The 17,358-nt window shown below is 38.5% G+C and overlaps 3 protein-coding genes and 1 pseudogene across 3 annotated transcripts; 2 read left to right on the forward strand and 2 right to left on the reverse strand.

Moving 5' to 3' along the window:
• Positions 1-7,413: 7,413 nt before the first annotated feature.
• LOC135684509 (uncharacterized) lies at positions 7,414-8,970 on the forward strand. The gene has a single exon (XM_065200091.2). The coding sequence runs from the start codon at positions 7,414-7,416 to the stop codon at positions 8,968-8,970; it is 1,557 nt and encodes a 518-aa protein (XP_065056163.2).
• A 270-nt stretch (positions 8,971-9,240) lies between these two features.
• LOC135682942 (uncharacterized) lies at positions 9,241-10,446 on the reverse strand. Its single transcript, XM_065198043.2, has one exon. It carries the CDS (start codon positions 10,294-10,296, stop codon positions 9,241-9,243), a length of 1,056 nt encoding a protein of 351 aa, XP_065054115.2. The 5' UTR covers positions 10,297-10,446.
• A 2,035-nt stretch (positions 10,447-12,481) lies between these two features.
• On the reverse strand, positions 12,482-14,904 carry LOC148958762 (uncharacterized; annotated as a pseudogene).
• Positions 14,047-16,863, forward strand: LOC135693661 (uncharacterized). Its single transcript, XM_065212191.2, has 3 exons — positions 14,047-14,145; positions 15,076-16,269; positions 16,543-16,863. Exons 1-3 carry the CDS (start codon positions 14,047-14,049, stop codon positions 16,861-16,863), a joined length of 1,614 nt encoding a protein of 537 aa, XP_065068263.2.
• The last annotated feature ends 495 nt before the right edge of the window (positions 16,864-17,358 follow it).

The following is a 17,358-nucleotide window of genomic DNA, read 5'->3' on the forward strand; positions in this document are numbered from 1 at the left end:
ATTGACTCTTGCATCTCAGCACATGTCATGGTGCAAAGAAAGGATGGTGAATTTTCGTGAATTTGCTGTACCAGAGAAAGTACGCTTGGGTGACAACAGAGTTGTATTGGCACAAGGTACAGGGTCAGTTTGGGTTAAGGTCAAAGTCGAAGGGAAATGGAAGCCTGTTGAATTGGCTGAAGTGCTGTTCGTTCCAGATTTGGCAAAGAATCTACTCTCAATCAGTTCAATTGCCAAAAGGAATTTATCAGTGGTTTTCAAGGAGGACAAATGTCTCATCCTAAATAGCGATGGAGACACCTTTGGTTTAGGAAGAAAAGACGGAAAGTTGTTTATTCTTGACTTTCTACCGATGGATGAATTGGCACACGAAGCTAAAAGTGCAGCCGATTCCTTGCAACTATGGCATCAGAGGTTTGGCCATTTAGAAGTGAAGAATTTGAAAACGTTACAAGAAGAGGAACTAGTTGAGGGACTAAAGTTCAATGATTCAAAAGATATGCAATTTTGTGAGGCCTGTGTTGAGGGAAAACAAACACGAAACTCATTTTCAAAAGGTCAAGCTACACATGCTACTGAGCTACTAGAGATTGTGCACTGTGATGTATGTGGACCAATACAAACAACCAGTCTGGGTGGACATCGATATTTTGTTACTTTCATTGATGATAAATCGAGATTTACTGCAATATACTTCGTAAAAAACAAAGATAAAGTTTTTCAAAAGTTCGAAGCTTGATATCAAGAGTTTGAAGCCATGGCAACAAATGTCACTGGACAGAGAATCAAAAATCTACGATCAGTTAATAGTTCAAATGAATTTAATGATTTCTTGACACTCAAAGGTATTGCAAGGCAGGGTAGTGTCCGAAGAACACCAGAACAGAATGGGGTCGCAGAGAGAATGAAGAGAACTATTCAAGAGACTACAAGATCAATGCTGCATGCTGCTAAATTACCAAATGATTTTTGGGGAGAAGCAGTTGCAACATCAGTCATTTTGAGGAAATCGTAGTCCGACTAAAGCATACATGACTCCATATGAATGTTTTTATTGAAGAAGCATGATGTTACACATTTGAAAGTATTTGTTATAATGCGTTCGTCACAACCTCGTTTTCGTGCTAACGCGAGATAGGTGTGGCAGTTTTGAGTTAGTTGAGTTCACGAGTTGAGTCGAGTCGAATTCGCGAGTTATGGAGTTTACAACAGAGTTTTGAGTTATTGCTTTAATAATGTAAATAGTTGTTATGTTTATGAAAATGAGATAAAACCAAGTTCAAGCTCATCTTTGCAGCCCACGTCTTACAATCCTCACAACAGTATTTGAATGCGATGCTTATATGCACATTCCAAAAGAGCTCACAAAGAAATTTGATTCAAGATCTAGAAAGTGCATCTTTATTGGGTACAGTCTTTACAGAAAAGAGTATCGTCTATTTGATCCAAGAACAAAGAAACTTTTTAGTGTACATCGGCTTGGCAAAGATTATGTAAACAATAGGGATTCGCGAATGGGTGAAATGAGAGTGATGTAGAGGATGCCTGTGCTGCGATGTGAGAATGTGGGAAAATGATGGAATGAATGAGAAGGAAAAATTGATGTAAACACCCCTAAATAGAGTCACTACAACTTTATGAATCTAGAGATGTTGTATTTGTTAAAAATGAGTTTCAAGGTCATATTCAACATCAAACAGGGGAAACAAAGAAGATAGATTCTACTGTTAAAGGGGCTGTGTCACAGTTTTGTAAAGAAAGCAATAGCATGGGACATTTCGTGTTTTCCCACAACAGCAACAACAGACAAAACTCGAATGGTGTGTTGAAACCTGCTCACAGCTTTGTTATATCATAGTTAAATTGGAGTTTTATCGACTATAAGTGAAATGGAAACGTCTAAAACTTTTTTATCAAGCAGTGAGAATGAAGAAGGCAGCGAAGGATTGTTTTCTGGCGGAGAAGGGGTTAGTACATTTTGTGTTTTTACGTTGGACCTTGTTATGGCCTCACAGGTAAAATGCTGGTGAAATTAGATGACGGGTGAAATTAGACTCTGTGCATAATTAGCTGTGAAATTAGCTAGAATCATTGAGTTGGTGAAATTAGCAGTGGCGGCTTGTGCAATGGGGCACTTTGGGCAATGCCCCCCCCCCCCCAAGAAAAATGAAAATTTCTTTTTGCTAGGGCAAAAAGCGAGGCCAGAGTTTGCGTGGCGCAAGGTTGAATATATTTTCTTGTTTTCCGATGTAAAACTTCGGTTCTACGATGTGAGCCTCGCTCCAATATGATGATATCATGCCATTGGGCAAGATTTTTTTTGCCCCTCAAACTGGCTGTCTGACAAGCGCAGTTTCAAATATCAAAGTCCTAGCGCTGCCAGAAACGCTTGCTGTTTGGGTGAATTATGAGAAATTTGGGCAAGAAAAATTGTCCCCTCCCTGTTTCAACAACAACCACAATGATCAGACAGAGCATAGAAGTCGTTTTTTTTTTTTTTTTTTTTTATCAACTTAAAACAGCTACATTCTAATATTTACATTCAACTGTGCCCCTCATAGCGGGAAAAGACCCAAGGTCATCGTGTTCCCACTACGAGCGACACTTACAATAAACAATCCGTTACAAAGAATATATACAACAAAACTAAAAGGGGGGGGGTAACTGCTGTTTGGGGTTTCACTTAAAGCGTTGAGTAGTCTTAATGTATGATATAGTGGCATCCATGATCATCCTATTGCTAATTATATTCAATCGTGAACTGCCATATAAAAGAAGATCGCACAAGGCTGTTGTATCCATATCATTAATGTCAAGGGCAGGGATTTCTGAAAGCTGACCAAAGAGATCTGTACGCATCAAATCAAACTGTGGGCAGTGCAGGAGATAGTGTTCATTGTCCTCTTTTCCCGTTCCACAACTACAAATCGGGTTTAGGCAGTCAAAGTTATGCCGGAATCTATGTTCGTTTAATGCACTAAAATTAAATCGAAGTTTTGTTAAAGATCTAACACCGTCAATGTCATGAATGTTATATGTAGAGTTTCCTAATGGTCGAATGATTGCAAGAAGTTTACGTTTGAATTCAGCAATGCTTACAGAATGTTTTATATCATCACAAAGAAGATTCCATTCCAAAAGAGTATTTTGGAAATACGTATTCGAAAAACGGACAGTTCGCCCAAAATTTTGGTTGTAAGCACGTGTTGCTCTGAGATTATAGGTAAGTTCGCGTTCATCTGGAATTTCCGCAAACAAGTAATGAGGGGATTGTGACTTTTTCACGTTGAGAAAATGACACAAACGTCGATACCATCTTCTCTGATACAAGTTTTCCCAACCTAATTCCTTGTAGAGTCTTTGTCTACTCGTACCTCTCCATGCTCCAGTGACTGCAAGGGCAGCTGAATATTGAATATGCTCCAGTCTTTGTGTGAAAGCAGATTGCATTTCAGGATCATTTCTATGATATATGATGTCTCCATAATCCAGGTGGGGCCTCACATAGAGTTTATATATCTGATCGAGCACATTCCTAGAAACATACTTGGAAAGGTATTTTATCATACCGATACCCCTTCTTGCTTTTAAACTAGCTTCTCAAATATGGCTTTCAAAATTTAATTTAGAGTCAAGAGTTAGTCCCAGGTGTTTGTGCTCAGATTTTGTATTTATCTCGTTGGATCCCAAAGACAGGGGAGGATGGAAGGGCTTCCGTCTCTTGCAAGAAAAAATAATTTCTTCAGTTTTATCCGCATTGAACTGCATTTTCCATTGCCATGCCCACAAACGTACCGGCAAATCGACTTAAAGGCTCTGGTGCAACCGGCATGCTTTGCGACTACACTATCAAAAGCAGCCTAATGTCGTACTGCATGAAAATTAAAAAACACAATCAATTTCTAAAGACAGCTGCCGCTAAGCATGCCGGTTGCGCAAGAGCCTTTAAGGAAAGCCAACAAATGACCAAATATTGTTAAATGAAACCACTAATAAAAGTCATATCTGTGCAATGGCTACCTCAGTGTTACGGTCACCTCTTTTGCAACATTCACCTCTGTGCAACAGTCACTTCTGTTACTACGGTCACCTATGTGCAACGGTCACCTCAGTGTTACGGTCACCTCTGTGCAGCAGTCACCTCTGTGCAATAGTCACCTCTGTGCAACGGTCACCCGTGTGCAACGGTCACCTGTGTGCAACGGTCACCTGTGTGCAACGGTCACCTATGTGCAACGGTCACCTCAGTGTTACGGTCACCTCTGTGCAGGAGTCACCTCTGTGCAACAGTCACCTCTGTGCAACGGTCACCCGTGTGCAACGGTCACCTGTGTGCAACGGTCACCTCTGTGCAACGGTCACGTCAGTGTTACGGTCACCTCTGTGCAACAGTCACCTCTGTGCAACGGTCACCTCTTTTGCAACGGTCACCTCTGTGCAACGGTCACCACTGTGCAATGGTCACCTGTGTGCAACGGTCACATGTGTGCAACAGTCACCACTGTGCAACGGTCACCTCTTTTGCAACGGTCACCTCTTTTGCAACGGTCACCTCTGTGCAACAGTCACCTCTGTGCAACGGTCACCACTGTGCAACGGTCACTTGTGTGCAACAGTTGTCTCTGTGACGGTCACCTCCATATCTGCGGCCAGTGGAATATGGAGGTGATATGGAAGTCGCTGAATAATTTTGTGCTTTGAGAGACACTTGACAATCTTTTTATCAAAAGTTAATCAGACTGGTTTTAAATGTTTGGAATCACCAGTTGTGCCTTTATACGCTGATCAAGTCAACATTACATGCCAAAAAAATAAGAGAGACGGGAAAGCAATATCTTTATCGAAGAAGGTGTGAAAGGATTATCAACATTAGGACTATCCAAAAATTTGATTGTCTAATTTGATCAAAAAAAGGTCCCTATTTAAGTCCTCTGCAGTTCTATTGACTTCGTTTACAACAGAAAAAAGAGATGTGTCATCCGCAAACATTCTCACATCGCAGTGAACATTATCAACAAGGTCATTTATGTACGCTAGAAAAAACAAGGGTCCTAATACTGAGCCTTGTGGCACTCCTGCAGATATTGATGTCCATTGTGAGCTTTTGCCATTCAGCACTACACGCTGTTTTCGATTTGCCAAATAATTCCGAATCAACGAGAGAAGGTTTCCATCTATGCCACTGCATTGCAATTTGTATAGTAGACCCTCATGCCAGACCCTATCAAATGCCTTCGATAAGTCAAGAAAGACAGCTCTAGTTTCATGGCTGGGAATTTCTTCAAACGCACTGTAGATCTTGTGAGTTATAGATAGTAACTGATTAATTGTCGAGTCACCTGGTCGAAAGCCAGACTGTCTTGAAATTATAAGTCCATTTTCGTTAAGATGTCCGTATATTCCATCAAATAATATTTTTTCAAAGACTTTTCCGAAAATTGGCAACAGTGAGATGGGTCGATAATTTTTTTTGTTTTGCCTGCTTTCTTTTTTGTGCACTGGAATAATATTGGCTTTCTTCCAGACAGATGGATAGATTCCTGTCTCAAGGCATTTTTCAAAGATCAGGCACAGGGGCTCAACAATTGAATTATCGCATATCTTTATCATGAAAACAGAGATATTGTCACATCCACTTGCTTTTTTAGGATCTAGAGCGCGAATCAGTTGGGGAACTTTTTCCCTATCAATATTCATGTTTTCTAAGACAGAGTTACATCTTGGCCGGAAATTAGGAAGAGAACTTCCCATTGCTATTATACAGCATTGTTTTACAAAGTAGTCGTTTAAAATATTAGCTTTGGTTTGAACGTTCGTCACAAAAAGTCCATTTTCCAGCAAAGGAGGGATATTTGATACTTTTTTCTTATTGATTAACCTATTAAGGATGGTCCAATAGGTTTTAATGCCTTGGTTAGGGTAAGATAAATTTCTTCCAAGCTGCAAGTAATAGCTTTCTTTTTGATGAATAATCATTTTTGATGTTCTATTTCGTGTTTCTTTAACTAGGTTCCAGTCCTCTTGCCTTCTTCCACGCTGTACAAACTTTCTATAAATTCTGTGTTTACGCTTGATCGCAGATTTTAGCTCCGGTGTTATCCATGGTGGATCTTTATCATTACATTTTATGACTTTGTTAGGTATACACGACGAAAGAATAGAAAGCAGGGCACTGGTGAAAACCTCCGACATTTCTTCGGACCCTAGGCCATTAAATCGCGAATTCCAGTCAACGCAGTTAAGTAAATCTCTGATTTTGCTGGTGTCGGCTTTTGAGTAATCCCAGATCGTTCTTTTGTATGGAGGTGGAGAGGGTAAAGAATAATTTAGTTTACCATAAATCAGTTGATGCTAGCAGTGTTCATCTAAAGAAGGATGAACCCCGGATTCCACAAACATGTTGGATTGGTCGGTTATAATGAGGTCAATACAGGACCTTCCTTCACCTCGAATATTGGTAGGTTCATCGATCAACTGGTAAAGGTTATTCATTTCCATCAGCTCATCCAAAGCAGTCCTTTTGGGGTTTTCAACATCATTGTCCCACCACTGAGATGACCTACAATTAAAATCTCCGGTCAAGACCAGAGAATGATATCTTTCTCTTCCAAGCTGATCGAGAGTCACCTGATAGAAGTCGTTGCAGGGCAACATCCAATTAAACAAACAAATCTTGATCTGTCATGTTTCAAAGGCCCAGTATCAGTACACTCGTTAGTTATGACTTCAATAAACTCGTTAGTTATGAATACAGTGCAAAATCTACTAATGCGTCTGTTCCACCAGTTAACTTTGGAAGAGAAATTAGAGGTGAAGCAGCTAGGCCCTGATAGGCCAGATTTGTTGACAACGTTAGGCTCGTCATCCCGCCGGCTTATCAAAATCTGGTACTTGAAGTACAGTTGGCTCACTGGTTGTACTCAATCTGCTAAAGTTTACTGTTTCCCATGTCTCCTGTTTGGGGAGTCTCAACGAGAAAAGGCTTGGACACAGACTGGTGTAAACGACTGGAAACATCTGTCCGACAAGGTAAAACGGCACATTAGATGTAGTGGCCATGTCAAGAATTGCTTGAAGCTGGCATTTTTAGGCCAAACCAACATTGCTGAGCGTATAGGGAATCCATTCTTCAACATAATCTTGAATACACCAATTGCATATCCGCGGCCTCATATCTACGTGGAGGACTGGACCGAGTTTTTGGGTGAAAAATTTCACCCACAACAAGCGTGCCGTTGGGTTCAGGTTGTTTTGTTGATGGTGATCGCTGGTGGCTGGGAAATTTTTCGTGTTTTTGTTATATTTTCGACAATTTACCTCACCAACAGGAACAAAAATTTTTCAAGACTCTAGCAATTACTTGTCCTAACTCTTATTGGAGGTTTAGGCCCACATCAGTTTCCAGAAGTGACGATGGATTTTGATTTACTTTCAAAGATGAAGGTTGAAGAACTGAAGAACTTTCTCCACCTTCGTGGATTGAAAGTCAGCGGAAAAAAGGAAGAACTTGTCGCAAGAGCCTTTGTTGCTATCGAAAATAATGTGCAGGTTGTGCAAACTGCTGAAAAAGTTGAAGCTGCTCTTGGGAAACAATATAGCAGCAAACTCAATATTTTTGTTTCGGACGATCTTGGAAATCATGTTATTCCAGATCCCTTGAAGCTAGATGAGGGGTGGATTTGTGAAAAGGAAGGGGTGAAAGATTGGCCAAGCACACTGTACCCCGATATATTCCACTTCTTGGCTTTTCATCCAAGTGAGCTTTCAAGCAAGGATTTATCAGACTATAAAACATCAAAAGGGTACAACTACTATGAAGAAGGATGGTTAAAGCCACTCAGCTTCCACAAAATTTCTGATGATAGCCCACTTTGTTTACTAAAAACAAAATGTAGACCCTCACAAAAGCTTTCTGACGTGCCACATAAGTTGTGGGTTTGTCTAGAGAAAGCTACAGGGCGCATTATGGCTGCACATTGCTCATGCATGGCTGGAATGGGTCAAACATGTAACCATGTAGCAGCTGCATTATTCAGGATTGAGGCGGCTGTAAGAATGGGACTTTCCAACCCAGCATCCACTTCAAAACCCTGTGAGTGGCTTCCAAATGCTAAAGATGTGAAACCGGTGAAAGTCAAAGACTTGAAGCTTGTTCGGGGAAATTTTGGCAGAAGGGGGCAAACTTTGAAGAAACTAAATTCATCTCCAAAGAAAAATTATAGGCCAATAATTAACTTTGAAAGTTCCCTGACATTAGCTGATGTTACAACAGCCTTGAGATCTGTCTGTGAGGAAAAAGATTCAATCATTTTCACTTCAGAACTTAAAGAAGACAAACTAGCCAATGCAAATATGACAGGGAATTTGCTTTCAACATTTGATGATGTCCTAGCTAGCGTAAAAAATTTAAATGAATTTATTTCCAAATTGGAATATTTTGCGGACCATAAGGAGGAAATTGAAAAAGCAACAAGAGGACAAAGTGACAATGCTTTTTGGTTTTCAGCTAGGAAGCACTGTATAACAGCTTCAAAAGCTCATGATGTAATGAGTAGGATGGTTACTTACAAAAGAAATTTTGAGGAAACAGATTTTATTTCAGTCATAGATAAAGTATCTGGGAAAACACATTTAAACATGGATTTGCCTGCAATTAAGTATGGCCGAGCAATGGAAGCAGAAGCCGTGGCAGCATTCTTTTCCACATACTCGAAAGAGCACAAAAATGCAAAAATATTGGATTGTGGTCTTTTCCTATGCAGAGATGTCCCCTTTGTTGGAGCTAGTCCTGATAGAATAATTGTATGTGACTGTTGTGGAGAGTCATGCCTTGAAGTAAAGTGTCCCTTTTCAATCTCCCATACTAGCCCAACTGATCCCAATGTACGCTTGCCATATTTGATGCTGAATGAGGACTCCACAGTCATGCTGAACAGGAAGCACAAGTACTTTACCCAGTGCCAAGTATAAATGGCTGCTACAGAAATGACAAGAACCTACTTTTTTGTTTGGACTTCACATGGAAATTTCACAGAAAAACTTTATTTTAATAGGGGTTTTTGGAGTGAAACACAATTATTACTGAAAGAGTTCTATCTGTCAAAATATATTCCATATGTGTTACAAAAATAAATGAGTTTATTTGTAATCTAGTTAAAATTCAAATCAAAATGAGTATTTAGTTGCTAATTATACTTAAATAAACACAAAATTAAGTCTTTCCACTGTTAATCATGTTGATTAAGCTTTAATTAGAGGTGGCTGAATATTACAAATTGCAGCACATGTTCTCATAATATCATCAGCAAATGGAAGTACTGTAAGTGGTAAAGTGTTCTTTAAAATCCTGAAAGTTTTTATTCGGTTGATTGCTCTCTCAACATGGATTCTTAAGTTGGCAATCTCTTTAGTTTTTTTGCATTCCCTTTCTGTCATCTGAGACTTGACCCTTGCTCCAGGTGGGACATACAAAGTACAGTAAAAATGAAGCAGATCATCTCTTATCTGAAAACCTCGATCTGTCATAATCTCATTGCCATACTCTAGCAAATTATGAAATCCACTGTCTCTACATATGTGTTGGTCAGTAGCCCTTCCCCCATAACCATTAGAGACAAAGGAAATAAATCCAGATGGAGTAATTCCAATCAAATATTTTATTGTGTTATGTTTCTTATAATCTGACCAGGTTGCTGCCTGGTCATCAAGTGATTTTGGTCTTTCAATATAAATCTCTGTGCAATCAATGATGCATCTTGTCTTGCTGCGAGCTCCATTGAAAGCATGAGGCAAATTTGTCTGTATTACTTCACTTGGAAGCCATGAAATTAATGCACCTCCTAACACAGTGCTCAAAAATCGAATCCATGTGTAAAATATTCTTGAGCAGCTTGAGGAAGATATCTTAAATCTATCTGCCAAATCATCAAGTAGTGAGCCAAGCCTTAAACGCATCAATACAAGCAAAAATTGATCTTTCTTTGTCAGTTTATGTGTTTTTGTTCTTTTCTGTCCATGTGTTTTGGCTTTGTGAGAAAATATGGTTTTTGATCCTCTCCAAAGAACCAAATTTGGCATATATGGCTTCAAAACTGAAAACAGTGCATGAAACATCTTTACAGTCTTAATGCCAGTGAAAAACTTCATCTTTCTATCTATTTTAATGCAATCTGCTGACATTCCCAGTGACTTGGCTTGCCTTTTCTCCAAAGTGCAAGATTCAAGCTCACTAGAAAGCTTATCAACAGCCACTTTGAGGTCGTTGTTTTCTTTAGTGATGGCTGAACTTTTTCCCATTAATTCCTTGACCGAGGGTGTTCCTGAGTCATAAGGTTGGCAACCCTCCTCATTGCAAGGACTTTCGAGGACATTGAAGATCTCGTGGTCTGACCTTGGCCTATTGTGTTCATCATCATCGGCAACACAAGCAGTTGAAGAACTTGGTTGAGGCTCCGCAGCTCTTCTAACCAAGGTTCTTCTTGGTCTTTTGCTGGTTTGTCATAACCCAAATCTAAAGAAGGGTTAGGGTTAGCCAGAGTTGGTCGCCCGTCAACGAAATGTCGTGAACAAACCATGTCGCTCTGGCCAGGAGTCCACTCTTTGTTCCCCTTTCTTGTTCGGCGCATTAGTCTTGTCCACTCCTTTCTCTTCTCCAAATTTAGCTTAATGCTCGGAAAAACATGTAGTGTAAATGGGCGAGCACAAGGACAATCTTTGTGTGGTTGTCCTGAGTGTTCATCGCAGCTATTTTTCTCCCAATTTTTGAGTTTGTATCGACTGTTCGTACAACCAATAACTGCACAATTTCCATTCACCATCTTTCGTGTTGCTAGACAGACAACTAGAGTTACGACAGGTATTTGCTGGAGCTTTGAAAATTTATCCTCCCCTTATTACAGACTGCACTACTGGAGATAAACAACGAAAATGGAACAATCAGGACTCGAGAAATCTCCCAGCCACTAGCGATCACCATCAACAAAACACTCCTTACACAATGGTACGCTTGTTGTGGGTGAAATTTTTCACCCAAAAACTCGGCCCAGTCCTCCGCGTGGATATGAGGCCGCGGATATGCAATTGGTGTATCCATTCTTCAAAATAATCGTCATATTCTGTCAAGAATTATTGACTGCATTAAGTTCTATGGTGCTCTTGAACTAGCATCAAGCCAGGTGTATTACTTGGTTTGGTAAACTTCACAGCAGCTCTTGATTCTGTTTTGATTCAACATTTGGAGACAGCAACTATATTTAGAGGTACTACTAAAACCATCCAGAATGAATTGCTTACGATCATGTACAAAATTATGCAAAGTGAAATCCAGAAAGAGATAAAGGAAGCTGATTTTGTGGCAGTGATTGCAGATGACACAACTGATGTATCAAATCACTTACAGAATGTTGTGGTGTTTAGATACATAACATCTGGGAAGATTGGTTTTGGTCATTTTGGTACATGCCACAGGGTGATGCTGCAACTATATCATCCAATGTGCTAAGTTGCTTGGATAACATTCTACCTGGGACTCATGACAAACAGAAGCTTGTTGCACAATGCTATGATGGTGCATCAGTAATGAGTGGCCAACATAGAGGTGTTCAGAGCATAGTAAAGGATGCATATCCCAATGCTCACTATATTCATTGCTATGTCCACCAACTCAACCTGGTACTACAACAGGCTGTTTCACATATCACCAGTGTAAGAGTATTCTTTGCAAATTTAATAAATGCATTTTAATTTTTTTTGTCTCGCTTTCCAAAGAGAGTATCATGCCTGGATGAATGTGTGGCCAGAAGAATTCCTCGCTCTGTGCAAACCAGATGGAATTTTCAAAGTAGAATTGTCTCAACTGTGTTTGAGCACAAGGATTATCTGATAAAGTGCTTTGAGATGATAATAAACACATGGAAAAGAGACCAAGTAAGTGTTTGTAAGGCAAGTGGCCTTCTTCATTGGCTTCAGGATAGAAACTTTTTAATTTATCTGGAGTTCTTCCAGCAGCATTATTAGAATATATATAAATAAATAAATGACACTGAAATAGTTGATGATTGTGGACAGAGAATCAACGGTGAAATTGATCACATTGTGGATCACATTAATCAAATTGGCAATCTGGATGCTGAAGCAGAGCATGAATTAGACGTAAATAGAAGTGTACTGGTTACAAGTGATACACCTGTTCCTTCTAATACATTAATGGAATTGGAGACAACAATATGTGATGATACAAGCTCATTTATTGAGTTACCAGCAGAAGGAAACACTGTAATGATTAAAAAGAAAATTGGTAATACGGCTGTTTTCAAGAAATCAACTGCTGTTTTTTACACCAGTCATTTTGAACACATGGGATCAAATGCAAACAGCAGTGGTCAATGTCTTGGGTGTCTTCCAAAATATTGTTTTGGGGGTGATGGAAGAAGTGATTCTCCTGGATTCTGTGCACGATTTTAAGGCATTTATACAATTGAGCAGGAATCAATCTGTAGAAGCAAGGTCTGGCATAAATCACAGCGAAGAGAAACCACTGCTGTGCTGTGAAACAATCTGAAGTTGCTTTTTCCATAATTGAAACTGGAAGCCTTCCACAGTCAAAATGCATTTCAATCGATTTTTTCGCTTCCTTATTTTTCTTGGTTTGACTTTGGAAGGCTGAAATTTTCAAAAATTAGGTCGTTGTCACTATTAAGAAGAATAGACACCTCTTTTTGTACAAGACCAAGAAGAATATCATGGATAGGATCTACTGCACACATTCTCACAGGATCAAAAAAGGCAATCGAAGCAGCTCTGTATATCGAAGACCATTCTTTTTTGCAATATCTTGAGCATGAGTTTATTTCTTGCATTGCTGTACTAATTTGCTTGATCACGAACTTCAAATTTTGTGTGCTCCTCAAAAATATTCTTGAGAAGTAGCTCATTTTCCCTGATGCTCTGATAGAATTTTCACGTTCTGCTTTAAACTTGCACAAATTACACCCTTTATTTGCCTTGTGAGAAAGAAATTGAATAACTTTTCTCAAGGCAGGTAAATCGCATCAGATGCAAAAAAGCATCGCTTTCACAGTTATAATCTGTTGAAGGTCTTCAACAAAAAGATCAATACCTTCCAATAAACACAAAAAGTCATCAACCAATGGTTTCAGAAAAGAGTTGATGTGAGTTTTAGGCTCATGTGGACCAGGTATGATCCCTACCGGATGAACCCATTTCCTAAGTTTACGATCCTAAGTGAGAGAGGTTCAAAGCAACCAAAGAAACCACATCAAAATAATACTGTTCTCGTTTGAATGGCTTTAACCAATCGACAGAAAGCTTGAACACAATGTTATTTTCTTCCTTTAAAAAGTTTCTACCAGTGGAAAGGTCATATTGGTACTCACTCCACATACTCCCATCCCAAACATCCTCTAAAATATTGTGTGCGGTTTGTTGGTGGAACGTGGATGCCAACAGACTCCTGAATTCTGGAAACTGGAACATTTCTTTCAGCCACTGATTTAAAGGTCTATATACATAAATTCTGTAAGGATTAAGCTTTGTCTTCCCACGTGACAAATGTTTTGTAAACAAAAGATTCTGTTGACATAGCTTGTTAAATATCTGTTCTCCACAATTCCTTGATATATTCCTTTCATTCAATGCAATAAAACAATCTTCCCATTTGTGGACCATGTTGCATTCTTCTGAAGGACATAAAAAATGTTCTTCAATTTTTGAATCGGGTCTTACCAGCTTCTTCAATTTACGCAAGGGAAAATCTCAACGATCGGGTGACCAACTATAGATAACAAACCAGCCACCAAAATTAGGATATATGAAACAGCCTTGCTAGTTAGGTTGAACTTGTAAAGCGACGGATTGGCATGCCGATGTGTTTTTGAGTGACTTGAATTTTCACGATACTCTTTGATTATGTTGTCTCAATAAATTCAACTTTTTATTTTACTTGTATTTCTTTTGGCTATTTTTTACTTTTTTGGATCGTTTTGGATTTTGAATGGTGTAACCTTGTAATTTTGTTAACCAACAATCATGGGGTCTTCTGACAAGCGGAACAAAAAGGACACAGTATCAGTGAACGAAAGTATGAAAGAAGTTATCGATTTATTAAAGAAACAAATTTTAACACACGTATGGAAGAACTTACCTCAAAGTTCGAAATATCAAACAAAGCAACACTGGACCGTCTGCATACTTTGGAAGAGCGTCTCATTAACTACGAGAAGTTAGCTGAGTTTCTCAGCAAAATCAAAGGCAAGTCTCAAATAATATTGTTAAAAGTCGAAATTGGAGAAAGACACCACTGATCTTCACAAAACGATTGACGATCTGAATAGAGAGCTGAACGATCTGGAACAGTATGGCAGAAGAGACGAGATTAGCGGATCCAAGATGATCCTTAACCCCTTTTCCCTTTTCTTTTTTTTAATCGATTTAGTTTGTTCTTATCTTCTTAATGTTCATCTTTATTGTTATCCTTATCATAAAACCTTTTCTTAAATTTTAGTATTGGATGCATGTATAGTGCAGACGCATAGAAGTAGAATTGTGCATGTTATGATAATAGCATGAAGTTTGGTACAAGCACACAATCCGATATGCTGAATGAGATGAAATTTATATCAAGATTAAAAATGCCCCCAAAAGCTATTTTTGGACCGGGGTACTCATACCCAGTCCTCTTTTATGAATATGCAGTTTCTACAACAATCTTAACTTTGCAAGGTAAAAAATGAAACTTTTTCTTGCCTTATTTGACATAATGGATAAAATGAGATGCAAAACAGATTTAATAATACCACAAAAGCAATTTTTAACAATGGTTCTTGTACCCAATTCTATACTAGGTCTTGCACTATAACTTTGTAACTATGCAAGTTATATAACTGAAACTTGATTTCCTGGCATAATCTGAAGTGCTAGATAAAATTAAATGTAGACCTAGTTTTAAAACTTCGCCAAAGACTTTATTTAGACTGAGGTACTTATACCTAGTCCACTGTTGGCTATACGCTCCGCAAGCGGAAACGATCTCTGATTGGTTATCACATTTCTCCTTAGTTACGTGGTGGCAACGGGTTGTATTCATTAGGCCTAAGCTCACATTATAGAATAAACACGAAAGCAATGAGTTTCTGTCTAAATATGCCGAAGTACTGCTGCGTGTTTAGTTGCAATGCTGACTATGAAATTAATCCCAACTTGTCTTTCCACGGATTTCCAACGGACACGAAGCGATCAAAAGCTTGGGAAATGAGAATTTGTCGTGCTGATTATACACCATCAAGATCGTCTTACGTCTGCAGCAGGCATTTTGAGCTCGCAGATTTTTCGCAAATTAGAAATTATACTCCTGTCGAATTTCGCAAGCAAAGGCTCAAAAGAAGTGCAGTTCCAAGTTTGAATTTGAGGGGAGCTGAATGTGATGAGCGTGAGCCGAAGCGGCAGTCAAAAGTGTCACAGAAAGCTAGGAGTGACATCACAGATAACATAGAAGACATCACCATGCAAAATACTGCACTCATCCAGGGTTTTAATTCAACTTCCATCGCTAGTTGTAGTGCAACTAGTAGCAGCTCGAATACATCAGAATCTGAGCAAGTCATCACTCGACTCAGGTATGATTTGAACCAAGCTTTGGTTCGGATTGAGGAGCTTGAAGGAAAAGTTTTCAAGTACGAAAATTTGTCTTCCGAGGACATTCTGAACTATACCAGTTTGAATAAAGATGCCTTTGAGGTCTTATTGTGCTTGTTGAATCGCTTCAAGCCGTTTAATTACTGGTATGGATTTGAAGTCAAGTCAGTTAATAGCAAAAACCAGCTTTTGATTTCATTAATGAAACTCAAAATGAACATACCTTTCTTTGATTTAGCAACAAGATTTGGAGTCAGCAGAACTACAGTTACAAACATTTTTCTAACGTACCTCCACCTTATGCATGAGACTTTGTTTAAAGGAGCAATGCGAACTATACCATCCCTAACAAAGAACAAATCAAGTATGCCAGAGTCTTTTGGTGACTTTTCCAACTGCCGGATCATTATTGACTGTACAGAATTCCGTCTGTCAACACCTAGGAGGGACCTTGATGCTGCTAACCTTTCTTACAGCAATTATAAACACAATTTGACAGGAAAATTTTTGATTGGTGTTGCTCCTAATGGTGCAATTACATTTGTTAGTGAGGGGTATCCAGGCAGTACCAGTGACAAAGTTGTTACCCAAGAATCAAAAGTGCTAGGTCATTCGAAAGTAAGTAATTCATATTTGGTTATTTCAATAAACAAAGAAACAATAACTTGCATTACCTGTAAAATGATACCAATAAAGTTTATTTGGATAATGCAGCAATATCTTAGATCAACTTTGAAACTGCCAGTTGCATGCATTAATATAGACCTATATTTTGATCAAGGTATGAGCAATACCAACATTTCAACAGTAATTGGTTTTCTTTCTTAGGTACATTTATTAGGAAGTTTTTCCCTTGTCTGACATTTGATTTCATTGCTTTCTCCTTTTCAGGCTGGTGATCTCATTTTAGCTGATAAAGGTTTTCTCATTCATGATTTGATGCCACAAGGTGTCTTCCTTAACTTGCCATCATTTTTGACAGGAAAGGCAAGATTCACAAAAGCAGAAGCCATATTTTCTAGAAAAATAGCAAGATCCAGAATACATGTGGAAAGAGCTATTGAGCGCTTGCGAAATTACAGAATTTTGAATTCCATCTCAGCAAATCAAAGACCAATAGCTAGCAAGCTTGTCCAAGTCTGTGCATCTCTTGTTAACCTCCAGTCTCCTGTTATATATGGAATATTTACAAAATTTATGGAATATTTATGAACAAATTGATTATAATTCATCTGATTTATGTTAATTTGACAAGTAGTTCAAGCAAGCTTCCCAAAATTTACTACTCTTTATGATAAAGCTTTATTGTTCCTTTATTGCAGCTCATTAGACATAACTGCTTTTAATTTTGATAGTAATGTTCTTCTCAAAAAAATAGAAATCTGGTATGTTTTAAAATTTTATAATCAATCAAAAATATAGCTAACAGCATTAAGTGAACTAAAATGCATTAAAGAAATAAGGATTAGAAGTCTACAGTAGTCACCAAAAGTCCTTGGGATACTTGTAAGAAAGTGATAAAAACCATATTCTTCTAGAATTGTTCTTCCTTGCACCTTACCCACCTAAGAGAAGAAACAAAAAATGCCAAGTGTCTCAGGACTTTTTGCAACTATTGTACTTTACAAAACTAACTTGTAAATCTAAAAAAAACAGTTTATCTCATTTTTCAGCTGTATAACAATTTGGTAACAGAGTATTTACATA

The sequence above is a fragment of the Rhopilema esculentum genome, chromosome 11 (genome assembly GCF_057945365.1).
Source record: "Rhopilema esculentum isolate cy_ngs chromosome 11, ASM5794536v1, whole genome shotgun sequence".
NCBI classification, from domain to species: Eukaryota; Metazoa; Cnidaria; class Scyphozoa; order Rhizostomeae; family Rhizostomatidae; genus Rhopilema; species Rhopilema esculentum.

Coding starts and splice junctions, on each gene's coding strand:
- LOC135684509 (XM_065200091.2), top strand. CDS start 7,414: ATGGATTTTGATTTACTTTCAAAGATGAAGGTTGAAGAACTGAAGAAC.
- LOC135682942 (XM_065198043.2), bottom strand. CDS start 10,296: ATGGGAAAAAGTTCAGCCATCACTAAAGAAAACAACGACCTCAAAGTG.
- LOC135693661 (XM_065212191.2), top strand. CDS start 14,047: ATGGGGTCTTCTGACAAGCGGAACAAAAAGGACACAGTATCAGTGAAC. Junction 14,146..15,075: donor AGAAACAAATTTTAACACAC/GTATGGAAGAAC, acceptor ATTTCTCCTTAG/TTACGTGGTGGCAACGGGTT. Junction 16,270..16,542: donor AAGTGCTAGGTCATTCGAAA/GTAAGTAATTCA, acceptor TCTCCTTTTCAG/GCTGGTGATCTCATTTTAGC.